This window comes from Notothenia rossii (assembly GCF_949606895.1).
Source record: "Notothenia rossii genome assembly, chromosome: 6".
NCBI lineage: Eukaryota > Metazoa > Chordata > Actinopteri > Perciformes > Nototheniidae > Notothenia > Notothenia rossii.
In genome coordinates this window covers 79,878,027-79,897,829 of record NC_136909.1, presented here as the reverse complement: position 1 = coordinate 79,897,829, position 19,803 = coordinate 79,878,027, and the positions used below count along the sequence as shown (strand labels likewise).

General features: G+C 41.4%; 1 protein-coding gene across 2 annotated transcripts; it reads left to right on the top strand.

Moving 5' to 3' along the window:
* Positions 1–311: 311 nt before the first annotated feature.
* ppm1ba (protein phosphatase, Mg2+/Mn2+ dependent, 1Ba) lies at positions 312–19,060 on the top strand. 2 transcript variants are annotated; one of them, XM_079687987.1, is made up of 7 exons: positions 312–710; positions 9,430–10,339; positions 11,006–11,123; positions 12,696–12,810; positions 13,667–13,724; positions 15,392–15,408; positions 15,904–16,077. In XM_079687987.1, the coding sequence occupies exons 2-7, from the start codon at positions 9,461–9,463 to the stop codon at positions 15,917–15,919; spliced, it is 1,203 nt and encodes a 400-aa protein (XP_079544113.1). In that variant the 5' UTR covers positions 312–710; positions 9,430–9,460; the 3' UTR covers positions 15,920–16,077. The 2 variants fall into 2 exon arrangements, with proteins under 2 accessions (XP_079544113.1, XP_079544114.1); XM_079687988.1 differs by lacking the exons at positions 15,392–15,408; positions 15,904–16,077 and adding an exon at positions 16,084–19,060.
* Positions 19,061–19,803: the final 743 nt, after the last annotated feature.

Genomic DNA, 19,803 nt, shown 5'->3' with positions numbered 1-19,803 from the left:
TCACATGTGCTCTCTCACTATGCTGATGTTAAATCTGGAGAGATTATCCAACGTCCGATACAAAAAAGCCATTCCAACACACACACACACACACACACACACACACACACACACACACACACACACACACACACACACACACACACACACACACACACACACACACACACACACACACACTCGGATTTTCACTGTTTACAGTATGTCATAGGATGTCTGACTGACTCATTTTTGGACCTATCATGCCTCAGCCTCGATTCAGCGTTTGTCCAATCACAGTAGAGAGCAATATGATTGGCCCGCCCCAGAACGGCATGTTCAAAAAGAACGTCATCTGCCTCATACATTTAGCTTTAGCCAAAATTAGCTAGTTGTTCAAATCATAGATAGATCTTGGCGAAACGAGTGTTTTTCATTTCAACTGACAGCCTACGTAGCGGTTATTTATTTGGTGCTCCCTGGGTTTACAGTGACAAACATGTATATAAAAGCCTTGTTCCGAATCCGATGCAGAGACATGCTGAAGGCAGAACTGATCGTGTGAAATGCTGGCTAGCTTAATCAAAGCTAGCTGACGAGCAGGGGCCGAGAAGCGAAAGTGGCTAACATTAACGAGAGATAAGCTTATCAAAAGAAGCCCGGGTAATAACATAACCTGCCACCGAAGCAACAAGAAGAACGACTGATAGAGGTAGTTTCTTTCCTACAAAGTAAGTACAATCTGGTACTTGTGATATGCTACGTTTCTAGTAAACACTTTGACAATTTCGCTAGCTGGTTAGCTAGCAACACAAGTGGCCTCATTTTCAGTTAGAGGCTCTTAGTTAACGTTATTATGGATAACAGGGTTTACAGTGTTGTTGTTTTTGTCTTTGTTTTGGTGGTAAATATGAGGATATTACCAGCCAGTTATTATCATGATGGGATCTGAATTTGTTAATTGGTTCACGTTGTTGTTTTGCTGGATAACAGTACAATGTATCATTAGCCTGTATTCCTGTTTATAATATAACCTGGTGGAGTAAATTACATTTACTCAAATACTGTATGCAACTACAATTGCAAGGTACTTGTACTTTACTCGAGTATTTTCATAGTGTTACTACTTTGTAGTTCTACCCCACTACAGTTCAGTTTTAAATCATGTACTTTTACCCCACTACATTTATTTTGGACCTTTAGTCACTTGACATATTTCGATTAATGATGTGACATATAATCAACTAGTAAATAAGACTTGAGTTACACCTGGAGTAAATACACAAACTACCCTGCAGCATACAAAGTAAATACAGCTTTTATAACATTGTAGTGGGTCGATTATCATGACAAAAACATATATATATTATTCTGAAATGGGTCAATCTGCAGAATGAGTACTTTTACTTTTGGTACTTTAAGTATATGCTGATGCTAATACTTTTGTTCTTTAACTTAAGTAACATTTTGATTGCTTGTACATGTAACAGAGTATTCTTTCAGTCTTGTAGTTGTACTTTTACTTAAGTACAAGCTCTGAGTACTTCTACCACCTCTGGTTACCTCTAAGGGCCAAGAGCACCAATGTTTACTCCCATATTGTGTTATTATATTTCTTTATATTTTCTCTTGTTTTGTATTGCCATTCTGTCCCCATGCACCACTACTACAGGAATGAACTTGCTTTATTGCCTTGTTGTAGGTAGTCGTCTGTGGATGTTTGTGCGTCTGTGTGTTTGGCCGTGTTTGTGACAGTGTGTTCCAGAAATGGCAGTATCATCAGTGGCATGTTTGTGTTGGCACCTTGATGTGAAATCCTGCACTGGCCATGCTGTTTTAGCCTATGACTACAGCGAGTCTATTGGCCTGTCCAAAGGCATTTATCTATACACTTCTGATTGTGTCTGTTGATTGAATCTCTACACGCGCAGATGAACGCTCAGATAGCGTTAACTGGCAAGCTCAAAATAACGCAAAGATAAATGTATCAAGTACCAAGAGGGGAAGATGGATGGGATTTGTCTGTGTCTGAACCTAATGAGATGCAGATACGTTTTCTGATGACATTGTCTTCTATTTTTGAAAAGCCAGCATAAATACTGTTCAAACTGATGAACAAATCATGACATTTTGGATATGCATAATTATGCGATTATTTTGACTGATATTACTATTGTGGTAAGATTCCCGGAGGCACTATTTAATTCCCATTTTCTTTGAAAAATATATTTGTAGAATACTTAATTGTTTGGCTGGTCCATCTCTGCTGCACCACACTACCTATTTAGATATTCTGGCCAACACTGAGTAGGTTCATTGAACCATCTCAATATATTTCATTGCGTAGGGCTGTACCCGAATATTCGACTATTCGAATATTCGTTCGTTGGCCAATTATTCGCGTTTCAATTTCATTATTCGTTTTTAATTTTTTTTTCCCAAAAAAAAAGAAATATTGGAGTTTGTTTTTTTTCTAAATGTATGCTATTAATAAAGGCGAATTGCCATATTCTTATACTATATTTATACTTTTGAATTGCACTGTTAAAATGCGGAAATATATACATTATCAGCCTGTGCTCCTGACATCACGTTCACTCACAGTCACGAGCGCAAACGGCACGCTACGGCACGCTTCACCTCGCTTCACCTCGTTTCGTTTCACCCACAAAGTGCCGAAGACTTCAGCTGTGTGGGACCATTTTAAATTGGACGACGGTAAGAAGAATATGTGCCAAATATGCGATAAGAAACTGGCCTACCACGGTGGCACAACAACTCTGAAAAGTCACCTGGATGCTGTAAGTAGTAGCTTAGCTTAGCTGTTATCAAGTTGCCATGATGAAGCTGCTTTATCCGCCGTTTAAACAGTAACGTTACACATGATAAAAACGTGCACTTACTTTGCTTGGAAAATAGTTGCAAGTAAGCAACCGAATTGTTTTTTTATATTAGTTTTTTTAATTTGATCCGAATAGTGAAAATAATAGGAGTAATGTGGGAACATCTGGGGCTAAGGCAATTGCATAAAGTTGAGTAGCTCAGCCTAAAGGCCCAGATACACCGGCCAGTCACCTGAGAAGTTTCCGACGCCGACACCGACTGTTGCGTCGCCGGACTCTCCTGCGTATTTGCCGACTTCGCGCACTGAAACACACCGCAAATCTGAGCCGAGCACGTATGAACGGCGTATGCGTGAGTGGCAATAACTCTCCTTACCAGCAGGCGGCGGTAGTCTGTATTCATCATTCAAAAGAGGGAACAACCGGAAGACAGAGAAGAAGAAGAGACTCCGTGATATAAACAAACAACAAATAGCGTTTTTCTTTCCATTTTCACTCTCGTCCATTGAAAACATGAACGAACAGGAGCTCTATAAACCGATGAGGTGAAATAGCCGTCCGTGTGTGTTCCATCTTCCATTTTAAATCATTTGTTTACCTCTCACTTCCGTTAACGCTTCTCATGCACTGATTCGCTAGCTGAACAGCCAATCAGTGTTATCCCTTTCTCCAACTTCCGGTGGTGTTCCCGACGCCGATTCAACATGTAAAAGGCGTCACATCGGCAGAAAAGACCCGACGGTGCGGCGCACACCACTCCAAATAGGGCGTGCCCACGCTCATGTTCGGCCCGACTCCCATTTACTGCCGATTTCGGGCCGGTGTATCGGGCCTTAATAATAACTTGTGTCCATAGGTGCATCCCCACCATGATCCCCACACATCCCAGCCATCAACATCCTCGACAATACAGCAGACCCTACAGTTACCCTACAGAGGACACATTTAGTTTTAATGTTTGCGAGTACTGAGACAATAAATAAATATAAATCGTAATAGTATGCTCTTTCTGCGCTTCTGCTTAACAGCGTGTTGTCAGGTGTCTCGGATTCGGAGCGTGTTATGAAACCGTTTAAAAAAAAAAAAAAAAAAAAAAAATTAAAACCTTTAAAAAAAATATATATATATAAATCTCTCCGCACCAAATATTCGCTGCTGATTACTACCGAATATCTGGAGCCCGAAAAATGGTATTCGGGACAGCCCTATATGTTAACACATCGCACGTGTTGTTGCAGTATGTCTTTCAGGACTTGAGCTTGCTTTCAAACCATTTACTTCATGGTAAATGTTGATGGACATATGCAATAACATCCCTTGGCGTCTCAAGGTGAGGAAAGTCCAGGTTCGGTGTATACAGTAGTGACGAGTACACATCTTGTTTGCAAACGCCAATCACAGTCCAGTATAACATACCACATTTACATTAGTCTTCTTTGGCTATAGTCTGTTTCCGCCAGGGCTGAGAGGGCGTCCATCCCGAGAGCAGGGGGGTTTGTTTTGAATTTAGACTTGAGCCGTCCCTTATAGATACTGTCTTTTTACGTTAGTGAGCCGGATCATTTGGTTTGGCTCTCTTATGGCGCATTCACACTGCAGCGCGGAGCTCGCTTTAAGCGTGTCGAGCCGTGTGGGGTCCGTTTTTGGTTGCGCTTCCACTTGGCCTAGTTTTGGCCCGGGGCTACTTTTTCACCTTTTTTCTGGCCCGACTAAATCGTGGTTCTATCGAGGCCAACAAGCGGGGCCAACAACCGGGCGAAATATGCTAAACTAGTGACGACTGCTGATTGGTCAGAGAGAATCGTCACAATTCTCGCGCGACTTAATCCCTAGTGTCGCATATATTAAGGGACGCTTGCAGCATTTTTGAAAACAGTGAACCTTGCAGCATTTTTGAAAACAGTGAACCTAAGAAGAAAACGCCTGCAGTGTAAATGCGCCATTAAAGCGCCAGCTGTTTCGGCTCCCAAACGGCTCTTCATGTTACCACAGTTTACCACGGAGCCTCAGTTTCGCCGCTGCGAGGCTCTGGTGCTCGCAGCTCACGCGCGTGCTCCACTAAACCCCCCCCCCCCCCCCCCGCTCATCGCGTCCAAATCGCGCACGTTCCGTGTTGTCCTGTAGCAAAAAAGAATCCCACCAGAATCCTTTGCCCCTCCAACAGAGGAATGTCCTTTTTCCTTTTCGTCATTTCAAGCGATAAAAACTCTTGATCTTCTCTCGAATTATTTCATATTATTGGACGCCCTCGGCTCACGTTCAGGGCGTCCCGAGCTGAATAAGGGCGTCAAATGACGGCAAGACGCCCCCCTGGCGGAAACGCTATAGTCCTATATAGGGCTGCATGATATTGAAAAAAACTGACATTGCGATATGAAAAGATACAGGAACTGAAGAAAAGACCGTTTTTTGGTCCGCAAACCATCCTTTCTGGAACTTTAATGCTATACAATTGGTATTTTTTTTTTTACAATATTTAACCGGATGAAGAATTTTAGTCACGGACGTCTGGATCTTAAGTTATCAGAGCAACGAGCTGAGCTAGCTCGGTTATCCTGCTGTGATCTGATCAAGAATGATTGTGATTGGTGGTTTGCTGTGCATGCAGAGCCTGCATGTCACTCACTCAAGTACCCCTGACAAGAGAGCCGCGCGAGTTTTCCTTTTGTAGCAAGCGGCAAAAAATAATTGTAACATGAGGTGTTTGAGTTTATTTGCCTACTTAATATCACACGTCCTGCGATGTCAATATCACGCATGCGCATAACGCGATTATCGTCACTACCCGACTCTGCAGCCCTGCCCTGGCTGCAGTGCGCATGTGCGAGATGGTCCGCCATATTGGAGAACTCTATACGGCAACTCTAATAGGACATTTGACGTCTAGACGGCTGCCCGTCCTATAGACTCCTGTCTGGTCCAGCTTCCCGACGCCACTGCACTGTAGATGTCTGTTCAGAGCAGTTGTTCGGGGAAATTCACTGCTTCTGATGCGACTCTGATGATAATTCATCAAAGAGGAGGGGGATCTAGGATATGTTTGTTCCAACTCTTCGATTTGTAAAAGGAGAGCCCTTCTTGAGAAGATGATCTTATTCCATTTTAGTTACAACTTTTCTCATAACAAAGCGGCTGTTCCCGATACCTTGAGGTTTTTAAACTTTTTCGGATGTGGTTAATGGATACTTAATCTAAGGTGGCGCCATGGGCTTGAGCTCAGAATGTTTTCAGCAAAGCCAATAATCTGTAATCAGTCTGTAATCAGGCTAGGACGAGTTTCTTATACATTATAAAGCTTTGTTTAAAATAGTGTATTGTTGTTTAAGTTAACATGAGCTGTTTTGTGACATTTCACAATGCTAATAAAAACATTTTGTTCTTGAAGCCCATATTTCACAATATTTATCGATCAACGAGTGACTCTAAAATGAAATCAAGTGTGGCCACTGCTCTCGCTGTGAAAATAAGAGTAGATGGAAAGAAACAACGTTTAAAATGTTTGATGCTCCCGGTAGGCTGGCCTACTACCGTGTGAAAATGGGTTTGAGTGCAATCCACGTGTCCACATATTACGTCATTGGTATTAGAGTGGTAATGTGTGGCCGTAGCTAATGTGTGGAGGGGGTACGGAGAAAGTGACAGCGGGTGGAGGGTCTTTTGAGCAGAGCAGCTGTTGGCGAACGGCGCAGAGAAGAAATTAGCTGTCTTGCTATTAAACACATTCACAGACTTATGAAATGAATCCGCCTCTGATTATCGGGAATAAATAGGGTGCGAAGGATAAGTACGCAACATCACTGCCTTTCTGACTCTGTGTATTTTTCTTTTTGGGAGCCACATGCAAAACACGCATGCTATAGTACTCCAGCACCTGTTTTTCTACTAAACCACTACCCTGCATTTCCCACCATCAACCTCTCTACAAGGTGACTCATTGTATTTTGATAGTGTTAGTTTACATTTGGTACATGGACAAGAACTCTACAAAATGAAATACACCTGTTGGTTGAGGCTGTCATCTGGAATGTAGATTTAGGCTATTATATCACACATATCCTCACAAAAAGACAGAGATATTATGTTAGTGGTGGTGCTGTGTCGTCTGTTTGATGGGAGAATCTGTTCCTGCGCGGATCAGCAGCTGACGGTTAAATCGAGTTAGCTTGTTAAAGCTACCCTGCTTGTCTGAAGACCTTGGTTCCTGTATGTTTGCTGGCTCTCAACTTTGACTCTCAAACGGCATCAGCCACTCACTTCATCTTCCCGTGTGTGCCATGGGAGGGAAACATTAATGTTGTTAGAGTAAATCAAAGCAAGGTCAGTTTCGCCACCTTTTGTTGAGACCTTACCCTGAAACTGATGTGTTCTCCATTGAATGGCCAAATGAATGAACACGTTTACACACACAGCTCGCTCTCACACTGGCTGTGCAGATATCTTGTCGCATGCTGCAACCACTAACATCTGCTGCTAGTGTTGCTATGGCAACCACTCAGCTGCCACTCCAAACTGTGTAACCATGGATACTTCAGACTGGCTAACATCACTCCCCTGTAGTTCACAAGTTATGTACGATGGCATATCGTCTTTAATATAATGCGACGCCATCAGGTTTTTAGCAAATATTATATCTGTGTTGAATGTAAGAGGGCAAAGGATTTACTTTGATGATTGTGTTCGTGGCTTGGATATCTGCTCAATAATGAGTTGAATGTGTGTGTGAATGCATTTGTTGTCAAGGTAATAATTCAAGTGGTTTGGACTAGAGATGATTCCCAGCCCTTTTGATATGTGGCCAAGCCTGTTTTTGTCCATGTGTGCTCATGCAATAATATGCAAATCAAAGCACATCTGTTGTATCACAATTAAATGAATTGTAAATCTAGAAATAACACAAACAACATTGATATTTATCATTCACTTTTTTCCAAAAGTAAACATATAGTGCCAGACTCACAGCCTACATGTGGTGCAGACAAAACGTGGCACATCGGCCAGCCCTTTAAACATGCTACAGGTTGACCCAGAGGCAATGGAGTTGGTTATGCAGTGTTTAGAAACTAAACTGATACTGAATTTATTTATTTACGCTTTTTTAATACAGAAATATCAACACACAACGTTGCTCTACTGCGTTGCATTTCCTCTGATAGAATACATTATTTATGTTTATCCTTCAGTATGATTAAGTTAGATAATGTACTATTTTTATATAACGTTTTAAATATCTGCAACAGAAATATGAGATAATGGGAACACCAGGAAGTTCATATATTTAAAAAAAAATGTAACCTTGAGCCTTGAGTACAATAAGAGACCGGATGCCAATAGGCTTTTATTGATATTTTCAAGAATAAAGCTACAGGTTAAGAGTACAATTTCCAGAGCTAAAAAGCCATTAAGTACTGTTATAATGAATAAGACTGTATAGGTTCATGTTCTTACATTAAGTACATGGCTGGATATAGAAATATTCTGTCCTATAAAGCTGGCTGCTGTTCATTTAGCTAATGCAGGTGCAGTTACAGGCAGATAACACGTCCTCTGAGTTTGGTAATGCTCCTAGCCTGCTCTGGCTGGCCAAAGAAGCTTTTAAGCTTGATACTCTGTCTCTTTAGGCATAAACCTGTGCTATTTATGGATATGATGAGCAATGGTCACTATTTAGTTGGAATCTTTCTCTAGGAATATTAAGTAAACAGCACATAGAATTTATTACAGATTTTATTAAAGGTGGGTTAGGTAATTCACTTCAGAAACACTTTTTATATTCCATGGAATGCTCTTAACATCCCGATAGCAATGAATAAATTAAATGCTTTGACAATAAATCTATTAAAAAAATGTCATCTGTGGAAGCCGTGGTGCTGTAAAAAGCACGACCAATCATCTGAGCCGGCCCAGCTAAAATAACTGGATGGCCTACCTGCCTGTCAGCCTTCCATCTGTGCACAAACTTATCTCATGCCCTCATTGGTCATGTGCGCGTTCGTGTGTGTTGGAGGAGGGGCTCTGTGAGGAAGTCTGAAGGAAAGGGCAGATTTTTTCCAGTTGTGTATTTTCAAATTCTAGCGCACTCGTGCTGGTTTCTCCACTCTTACCTACCCTACCTTTAAACACTGTCTGATTATTTAAATCCACACGCACACATATGTAAATGTTGTCATTCAAATGTGTGGAGTTTGATTTGAATAAGGTTTTTGAAATATATTATATCTTTTTTATATTTTACCTTGATGCTTATGCCGACTTTTCTTTTTTACATCAAATTCGATCGATGGATTCATTATATGTAATTTGATTGCTAGGAATGTCTCTTTCTTAAAAACCCTGCCTCTGTCAGTCGAACACAGTTATAGCTGGGTTGTGAAGAGTAGAGTTAACATTAATGTAGGTGTAATAATAAGCCACGCTGTTGATCCAACATGCAAAATACCAGAGCTTTACTATTGTTAAACACAAACAGGAATTCAATGTATCTCTACTATGTTATTTATAGTTTTCAACATGGTATACTCTGGTGAAACATGGTACAGGCCTGCAGTGTTTACTTCAAATTCAGTGTCCCTTTTTCTTATTCTGTCCTGTATCTTTTTTTCTCCCACAGGTAGCAGTGGGTCTGTTTCCCAGCCGGAGCCATGGGAGCGTTCCTGGACAAACCCCGGACGGAGAAGCACAACTTGCACGACGAGGGCAACGGCCTGCGCTACGGGCTGAGCTCCATGCAGGGCTGGAGGGTGGAGATGGAGGACGCTCACACAGCCGTGCTCGGACTTCCTGCTCCTGGTATGACTGACTGGTCCTTTTTCGCCGTCTACGATGGTCACGCTGGCTCAAAGGTGGCCAACTACTGCTCCAAGCATCTTCTGGAACACATAATGAGTGCTAGCTTAGGGACCCACGGCCCCCCTGCTGGGCCAGACGGCTCCACCGGTGACCCTCCAGCGCTGGCTCCTCCTACAGTAGAGAATATCAAAACTGGGATCCGGACAGGCTTCCTGAAGATTGACGAGCACATGCGCAGCTTTTCTGACCTTCGGAACGGCATGGACCGTAGCGGCTCCACAGCGGTGGGGATCCTCATGTCACCCGAGCATTTCTTCTTTGTCAACTGTGGCGATTCTCGAGGCGTTCTGTACCGCAACTCAAACGTGTGTTTCTCCACTCTCGACCACAAGCCTTGCAACCCCCGCGAGAGAGAGCGCATCCAGAACGCCGGCGGCTCTGTGATGATTCAGAGGGTTAACGGGTCACTGGCTGTTTCAAGGGCCTTGGGGGACTATGACTACAAGTGTGTGGACGGGAAGGGCCCCACAGAGCAGCTGGTCAGCCCCGAACCTGAAGTCTATGAGATGGTTCGGGCCCCGATACAGGATCAGTTTATCGTCCTGGCCTGTGACGGCATCTGGGACGTCATGACCAACGAGGAGCTCTGCGAGTTTGTCAAATCTAGGCTTGAGGTGTCCGACGACCTGGAAAGAGTCTGCAATGAAGTGGTGGACACCTGCCTGCACAAGGTGTGTACATGTTGGGTTTCAGCATGACCTTTGTGTGTTTTTACTGTGATTGCTCATTATAGAGATTGACTGTGGAACATTCAGGTTGTTGATTTTTTTTTAATGCAAGCTGTAACAACTTCATATGAGCAGTTTTGAACATGGAAACTCAACATGAACATAACAGCATTCTGTAGGCTTGGAAAGTGGATATTGCTCATTATTCCTGATCAGCTGCAGAATTTAGTTAAATATAATTGATTCAAAATGTAAAAAGCACAATGGCAGTGTAATCACCTGCTACTTTTTTTCATTTCTGGGTTTGGATGCAATTGTGTTCCTTCAGCTGCTGTAGCGTCAGTACACTTTAAACAATACATTATATTTGGGATAATTTACCCGACTGGCAGTAAGAGCTATTACAAAAAACAGCTGCACGTTTGCAAACTATTTCTCAACGTGGAAGCGCCTTAATTCAGTCAAAGAGCAAGGTGAATACAAAACAGCCTGTTTTTGTAAAATGATTGACATGAAGCCGTCTGTTTGAACACTGCCTCCATGTGATTCATATTGCAGACGGTTTGAATACTTCTGCCTTTGAAATCTTCATTATTTCTCTCAGCACTTCACAATAACTCTTTCTCTTACTTTCTCCTCTCCACTCCTCTCTCCTCCCGTCCGTCTCAGGGGAGTCGGGATAACATGAGTGTTGTGTTAGTGTGTTTGCCCAACGCTCCCAAAGTGTCCGAGGAGGCTGTGAGGAAAGACGCTGAGCTCAACAAATATATGGAGTCTCGAGTGGAAGGTGAGAATGGACGGCTGTTAAAAAAAAAAAAAAAGGACCATTGTTACTGTATGTACAAACATAATTGGATCTTTGAATATTATACATTTTTGATGTTCATTTTTAGAATATTTCTTTCATTTTACCTGAGTATTAAAGGTCCCATGTCATGCTTTTCCGGTTATTACCCATCCCCTTGTGTGTTATGTAGCTTTTTATCCATCCATCCAAATGGACCAATCCGTGGAGCTACACACACACACACACACACACACACACACACACACACACACACACACACACACACACACACACACACACACACACACACACACACACACACACACACACACACACACACACACACACACACACACACACACACACACACACACGGAAAATTGAACAATGTAAATCTATTCTAGTAGACCTCAACAATGGAATTATGATCAGTAGAAATGGCCATGACATGGGACCTTTTAAGTTTTGATGTGTGAATATAAGGTCATTAAATAGGTATAGACTTGTATTAAATAGGGATTTTGAGTAAAACTAATTTTGAAATCTTTGAATAATTGATTATAAAATTAGTATAATGTCAATACATTTCAGTAATTTTAAGTTTTTAAACTGCAATCCCACCCTTTATTGTTGTATATAAAGGTGTAATTGGAAAAACAGGTCTTTATTTTAGCTCTTACAAAGTTTTTGTTGGAGACTCGGGCTCTTTCTCCCTCTGACACAGATCTGTACGCATGGTTTCTCCACTCAATGACCCTGCCACTGTCTATTGTCAAACCTCCAGCCAAGTTATCTCCGGCTCACAGCAGAGGAGTGACACCACCCTGACCTCCTTTTCAATTTCAGCAAGCATCTCCCCTCTCTATCCCCTGTTCTATCCTCTCCTCCCTGAACGCATCTTTCTCCCCCGTTTCTCACTCAAACATTCCCTTTCTTGTTTGGACAGATTCCCTGCTCCTCTCGTGTCTTTATGTCTCCTTCTTTTATCATTTCATCCTTCTTTTATGAAGTTGACTTCCAATGAACCCAGTGTCGTTTTATACTCCTTGTTGGTTTCTTTAACACGAGGGTTACTGTAGGTGCAAAACAAGGGTTTGTCAGATTTCTGCTCACCTAATACCAATGTTTTCTTGATCCACAGAGCCGTACAAACCCCTGGGTCTAGCACATCTATTGTAAGACTATAAAAACCAGGAGGTAGTTATTGTATAAAATGGTTAAATAATGAATGGTTTAATCGGTGCACCAAAGTGGGTTCAAATAATTTCCCAAATCAGTGTAAACATTGATGCGAAATGTATTCGGGTGTTTGGCTTCAGATACCGTCTAATACTGGGAGAGAATAGAAAGAGAGAGGAATGCTCTGGCTGAACATTGACCTGGCTTCATGCCACTCAACTCAGCTGCAGGATTCTCTCAGATATTCACTTTCCATCTTCACTTCTTTCCCCCTCATTTGTCACATTTTAGTTCTCTCCCTCCTCTCTTCTCTTCTCCTCTCTTGTCTCAGCTGTTCTTGGCGGTCAGCAGCTCTGTGAACACTCTCTTTGTAACATCACGCTGTTGTTTCAGAGATGCTGTCTCGGCCCGGGGAGGAGGGCTTCCCTGACCTGGTAGCAGTGATGAGGAGCCTGTCCACCGACATCGGCATGCCCCCCCTTCCACCAGGGGGAGGCCTCGCCAGCAAGTAAGAACCAGCACCCTCTGAAAGACTCTGGCTGTTTCTCAATCGCGAGGATACTGGCTTGGTAGTCGCATACTTCCAAGTCACTTCCTTCAGAAACGAAGCAAGTATACTTCCAAGCCACGGCTTCGGAAAACGAAGAAGAATGGAACAGGCTAACAAGTGTTCCACTCTCTCTAACGGTTTCAACATAAACTGTACCGAAAATAAATACCTCACGATGTCTATCTAATTATGAACTTGCTCTACTTTCACGGAACACATTTTTGGTGATAACCAAATGCAGCAAAGTAACATATTTACCAACACATGTTCTTCGCTAATACATACTTACATTTAAATGTGTGCTGCTGCGTCGGTTCAGCCATTCTCCGCAAGGGCTTTGAAATTGGTACATGCGCAAAGCATTGTGGGGATTTTGAAGGACGCGAAGTCTACCCTTGTGCAGCCTCGAAATTACCCCCAAACCAAAGAAGTGGCCTCGGTGGAATTCCAAGTATGCTGGAGATTGGAACAGTCCTTCGGCGGCACTCGATGACGTAGTATCCTTGAAATATTGGCTTGGAAGCCAGTTTCCTCGAGATTGAGAAACGGCCACTGTGTTACTTTTAACAAGATAGTTGTAAGAAAAGAAAACAGAAAAATAAATATTAATATGAAAATATAATGTAAAAGAAAAGGCAGTCATCTAGTTTTAGAAAAAAAACGTATGTCATTGGGAATAAATAGAAATATTATTCAAAGTTTGCAGTTTACTTCACCTTTCTGTAGCTTGTTTTCGCTCTCTGTTTGAATGGATGGCTTGAATTGAATAGCTAATGAAACCTAATCACTTTTTTGTGTCTTCCCCTTCCTGCAGACGCAGTGTTATTGAAGCAGTATACAACCGTCTGAACCCATACAGGGAGGAAGATGGGGTCAGTATCAGTATATTCAATGAATATGAGCCTTGTCCTTATTTGACCATTTGTACTCAAACTTAAATGTTATACTAAGGCATAACATCTGAGTTTTAAGTCGCCTCGTCTCGTGGAGCAGGCTGTTGGTATCTGTGTGTTCCATTTTTCTTCCCACTCGAACCACAGCAGGTTAAATATTCAAAGTTACTTCAGTGCCAAGCACATCCTTTCATTCCTTTCGATAAACATTTGCTTGTTTTTCTGGGCATTGTGCATGATGCGCACCTTCCTCTCAGCCCTGGTAATGGCCTGTGCATGCATGACAACACAGCTTTGTCCAGAGTCTTTCTTGCGGAACCTTAGCACTTTCACCAAATCCAGCGACTGCAAGTGAAATCATTTTGTTGTTATTTATTTGTTGAATTTCCTCTGTGTTCCACTGAGTGCATCGAAGATTTCTTTGAGCAGTTTATTTGTATTTGTTGTCCTAACTCAAAGCTTCCCCAATCAGCCTGTGTTCATGAGACAGGAACCGTTGCTGCTGTCCTTTCTTTGTAGTTGGTCATTATGTTCAGTATGTTCCAGAGATCCAAATGTGCAGCTTTTGTTAGTCTGTTTTGTTAGTTGTTCACCTTTTGTTGCATTCAGCTATGTTGGTGGTGAACAAATGTAGTAAATAAAACTAAAGTATCGTATGCTATCTTAATCCGAGTTCTCTTTTAGTAGAGGTGAATAAAAGCTTGAGTATTGTAGGAGTCGGTACAGATCAATAGTTGGTGATACACTCCAGTTAATTGTGTCTAAGGATGTTGTGTAGCCGGCAGACTTTGTATACTTTTGGGTTCTGCCAGTATCTTGATTTGCCTGTTTTACAGAAACATGCCTATTTCTTACACAATGGCTTGAAAACAAGGAGTCAATAACATCTGTGTCTCCTTGTCACTTCATATTTTGTTGCAGTGATCGTGTTCAAATATTTGAGTGTTTTTCTGTGATGGATCCGATGTGTCTGAGGGAATGACACACTAACATCAAATATGACACACTTTAATAATTGTCAGTGTGTGTGTGTGAGATGGTAGCTGGTGTTGAGAGTGAGGTAATGTTGATGGCACCTTGTCTTGTTGTCTGTAAGGACGAACACCTAACTGAAATCTGCTATTTGTAGAGTTTTTGTGATTCCAGCCAAATGATTGGGATGTTGACTGTCCTCGGGTAACTCTGTGTGGCTTGTGATTCAAATTCTACACACAGTGGCTTTAAATAGAAGTGATAGCCATCATAAGAGCAAGAATATTTAAGGAACACTGTCTTAAGGTTTGCATATGAAGTATTTGTGGTTTAAGTTACATATTTACCACTAAAATGGCCCTTAATAACATTTTGTGGCAAATTTCTGCTCCTTCACAACCGCCCATATTCAGAGCTTAGATTGATGTTTCAACAGATAACCAACCATATGGTAATTTTACAGTACTTCAGAGAAGAACAAAGTTACATGACATAAAGGATTATGGATATTTATCCGTCATTAAATAAATCTTTTTTTTTTCTCTCTGAAGAAATGTTATTAATCTTACCAACACTAACACGGGAACTGTTCCACTCACACACACACACTCACACACTCACACACGGGATGTATCGATTTGTCTAACTGTGTGTTCACCCTCTGATTAACGCAGCCCTCCTGTTTCATTTGGTAAGTGAGCACATATATGAATGTTACACCCCCCTTTCTTCCAACCCATCTACTCGCACACTTTACTCACACACACTCCTACAGGCATGTAAGTGGTGACCTTACCCCCCCCCCCGTCCCCCCCCGTCACTCCCATCAGTCTCTGACCTTCTCTCTAGCATGTGGATCTCCGTGACTTTAAGGCGTGTTTGTACGTCTGTGACATCACTGTCCAGGTTTAGGGAGGATGAATGGTCGTTGTCTTCTGGTCCTGTCCGCCCCCACCCTCTCAAATCACACGTATACGACCCTACACGCATGCACCTTCCTCTCTCTGTCTTTCCACAACTGCACGCAACAGTCTTCGTTTCTGTGTCCCTCTCTGACGAAAGGCCTTGGGGTTGTTGTGTTGGCGTATTGTTGCCGCAGGAACACACACTGAGGTGTAAAGTGTGCCCTGGCTTACGCTGCTATTGTAACTTTACTTTGTGCTTCTTTTCGTCGTGCTGATTGTAGGAAAACCTGGCCTTGAAGTCCAGGTTGGGGAACAAAATCATCGAATTTCACTGTAATGATTGTGTTACTGTACCTAATAACAATGTGCGCTCCTTTTCATCATGCTCTCCCATCTTCTTTTCCATCTCCCTTTCCTACCATCTTCCCCTCTTCGTCCTCTCCATTGCTTTCCTCTTGCAGAACGGAGCCGAGTTGGAGTACCACTGGTAGCTGTCCAGCCCGACTGCCTGATCCAAAAGGAAAAAAAACAGGACCACTTTTCCACACGAGATCACATCCATAGTCACCCTTTTAATTTCCTCTGGATTTTTTTTAATTTGTACTCCTCACACTAAGAGATCAATGGCAGCAGAAATCCTGGTTTTAACACATTCACACACTCTTTGTAGAGGACTACAAAACAGATTTAGGTTCTTTCTGTAGAACAAAACAGGGAACAAAAAGAACAACTGCGTTAATATCGGAAAAAGCTATACAGTATATACTTCAGAGAGGCAAAGAAGCACACTTTCTCTTGCCACTCGTTTTCCTTGCTTTCTTTGTGGTGGTAGTTTTTGTCGCCGATTGAGGAAGACCCAGGTGAGGAAGACCCAGGAGCCGCTTTGGTGCCTTCCTCAGAATCGAGAGAGAAGGGAGACCCTCGAACCCGACCGTCAGCCCGCCATTCCCCAGCCAGTCGCTCAAAGACGTTTGTAAGATCCTGAATGGACCAAAGGGGATTATTTGGCTGCAATTTGTGGCATTATTTGATCACACCGAGGGACCCCCCCCCCCCACCCCCCACCACCACCAGGATCTGGTGTGCCTCGCTGCAGATTTGAATTACGAGGAGTTGGTTTAAGCTCAAGTGTGATGACTCTTCTTGCACGCCCCTGCTCACTTTCTCTCCGCCTGTATCTTAAAGGATGTTAACAAAACATTAGATTTCTCTCTCTTCCCCTCTGCTCTGTCGTTTCCTTTTCCAGAACCACAAGCATTCAGCCTGCTGTTGTTTAACAGATAGAAATTATATATTAAAGTCATATACATATATATATATATAGCTATATTTTGATTTGTTTGTTTCATCTTAATTCATAGCTATGGTATTCGTCGTTGCCTAACGTGCGTGTGGTCTTTGTTCATTTAGTGTGTAGACAAATAAAAACAAAACAAAAAGTCAAAGTTGCACACACAGTTTCCCCGCACAACATCGGTCCAAAGACAGGGTTTTGGGATAAAGGAATCTTCAACACACACAATCCTGCTTGCGCTGCAACTTGCCTTTTCTATCTCTCCAATATCCTGTGTACAAAAAATGCGTTTTTTTTTTGTTTTAATTGAAAAATATTCCATTCATTTTTCTTTGTAATGTTTTTTTTGTGTGCTATGGCTTTTCAAAGTACTGTGGCTGTGGTCCTATTACAGATGGGTAATACAATGATGAGGGGAGCATGAGACATACCTTGTACAGAACATTGGGAGGGATTTTGTTGGTGTTTCACTGTATGAAGTAGAAGAGGGACACTGTCACTAATGGCTGTCCTTCAATTGTTCATAGACTTTGCCTCAAAGGCAGGGGGCGGTCGCGTTGGAAGCCCTGGTTTGACTCTTTGGATCGACCTGGAGTTCATTTCATTTCTGTAAAACCCTAGCACTAATAAGTGATTGAAACAAAGCCTGTTCTTTTTAAATATTTTTAACAAATGTGCGCATAGACAAATTGGGGTACACATACTTTGCATGTGTATTCATTCCCGTAGATGCATTAAAAATAGGCTTTAATTATTTACAAAAATGTAACATACACTTTTTTTTTGTCAATCATTCAATGGCAAATTCATTGAGCTTTCTGAAGTGGTAGTTTTGAAAGAGAATAGGCCTAACAGTTTGCTGATTTGTATTGTTCTTGTGGTACACTTGCTCTTGGTGCCATATGACGAATAGGTACTTGAATGTGTAGTTCTTTTGCAGTTGTTTTAATGGGATGATTGATTTTTTTTTCTTTGTTTGTGGTGGGGGGGGGGGGGGTCTATAGTTGTGCATGTTTTGTGATTGAGGGAGGGAGGAGTGTATTTTGTGTGTGAGATGTACTGGGCGGATGGGGGTAATGTGGGCATGTTCAGTGAGGTGGAACACAATGTTAGAAAGATAAGTGAGATTAAAAGTACATAGAGAAAAAACTGGAACAAAATGCAGGAAATTATTATTCTTTCTACAACCTTTTTTGACCCTCAAAATAGTTTTTTCCCACTCGATCTAATTTGAGATTGTTCCTGAATTCAAATCACTACCATTGTGGATTTCTTCATATTCTGCTTGATATTTTTTAACATTGTATTAGGTTTCACCAAGCTGAACAAAGTCCTCTTTTTGGGTTTATGTTTAAGCTATAACAGACACTGGGCTAGGAGAGGACTTAAGGAAGGAAGGAAGGGAAGGAAGGAGAAACCTTTATTTTTCTGAATGTAATTGTTCATTATTCACACTGATCCCACTGCGTGGACTGAGTACAAGCAGCACTGCAGCATCAGTCTCTCTTTGCTCCCTTTTTATTTAGAAAAAAAACAATACACATTTTTCTGGTTGTGGAATCTCAAGATTCACAAGAGGCTTTGGTGTTCAATAGGAATACTTAGATCATGGGTTCTTGCTTTGATTTAATTATATGTTAAGTAAGGAGCATTTTAAAAAGCATACAGTAATTCTGGGCCGATAGGGTTCATGTGACCGTGAAGACCTTAGAAGGGAGGCAAGATTTTAGAAGCAGCAAAAGACAGACTTGACATTCCTCACGTGGGCATTTTAGTATGGATATGATCCCTTTTACTCCTTACCACCTCCTTCTATCGTCTCTCTTTATATACATACTTAGAATTGTATGATGGCAATGATAAATTCCACTCTTGTTTTTTTTATTTATTCCAGTGCTTTTTAGCTCTTATAAGAATGCTGTATTTTGAAGACAGTATAAGGTAATAAGCTGGTGTGCATTTGAGAGTAATGTATGACCCACTCTCCTTCATTTTGACCTTTCAGAGGACAAAAGAAGGAAAGTTTGAGACACCGAGGTATTCACAATCCCTTCTTCCTGTACTAATTCCCCAGTATGCTATTGTGATGTTACAGACCATACAGTGAACATAAACGTCAATAAAAGATGGATTTAAGTTGAAAACGGTTTAATGCTTGTTGTTTTTTCCAGTGTCAACTTCAATTGTGAACTTTGTGTCTTTGAGCTTCTCACTAGAACAGAATAGGAAGTTTGTAGATTTGTATTGGTCTTATCCAATGACAGTTTGTGCTCTGTTGGTAACACATCAGTGTTTCCCCTACCATTGTCTTGGAGGGGCGCTGCGCCCGGCCAACGGAGCCCCGCGCCCCCCCTGAAATTCAAGGTGTTTAAAAATTATTATTATTTTATTATTTATATATATATATATATATATATATATATATATATATATATATATATATATATATATATATATATATATATTACCAAATTGCAAATAATATATTACTGCTGTCACTTTTCACATTGAACATGTGCTCTTTTATTAAATAAACTAAACGCTCATTTTAAGTTGTGTTTAGTGTTTTGACCCTAAGAAATACTGATGCATTAATCAATAACAATAATCCACAGCGCCTCTCTGCTCCAGAGGATTTAAAAAGAATATATATATATATATCCCATTGTATATATCTTTAATGTGACAGCTGTAGCTTCTTTGTTGGTTAAGATTTTTCCAAAAAGACAATGAGCTTTTTTGTTAGTAAATTGTGGTAAAACTAATATTTTTAATGAATGGCTTTTGACCTAGAGTATTTTCACACTGGGATTTCCACTTCAATTGAAGTTAGGGGCATGCTGACCTGTCCCACCACATATTTCAGCCAACACTGCAACAAGAAATG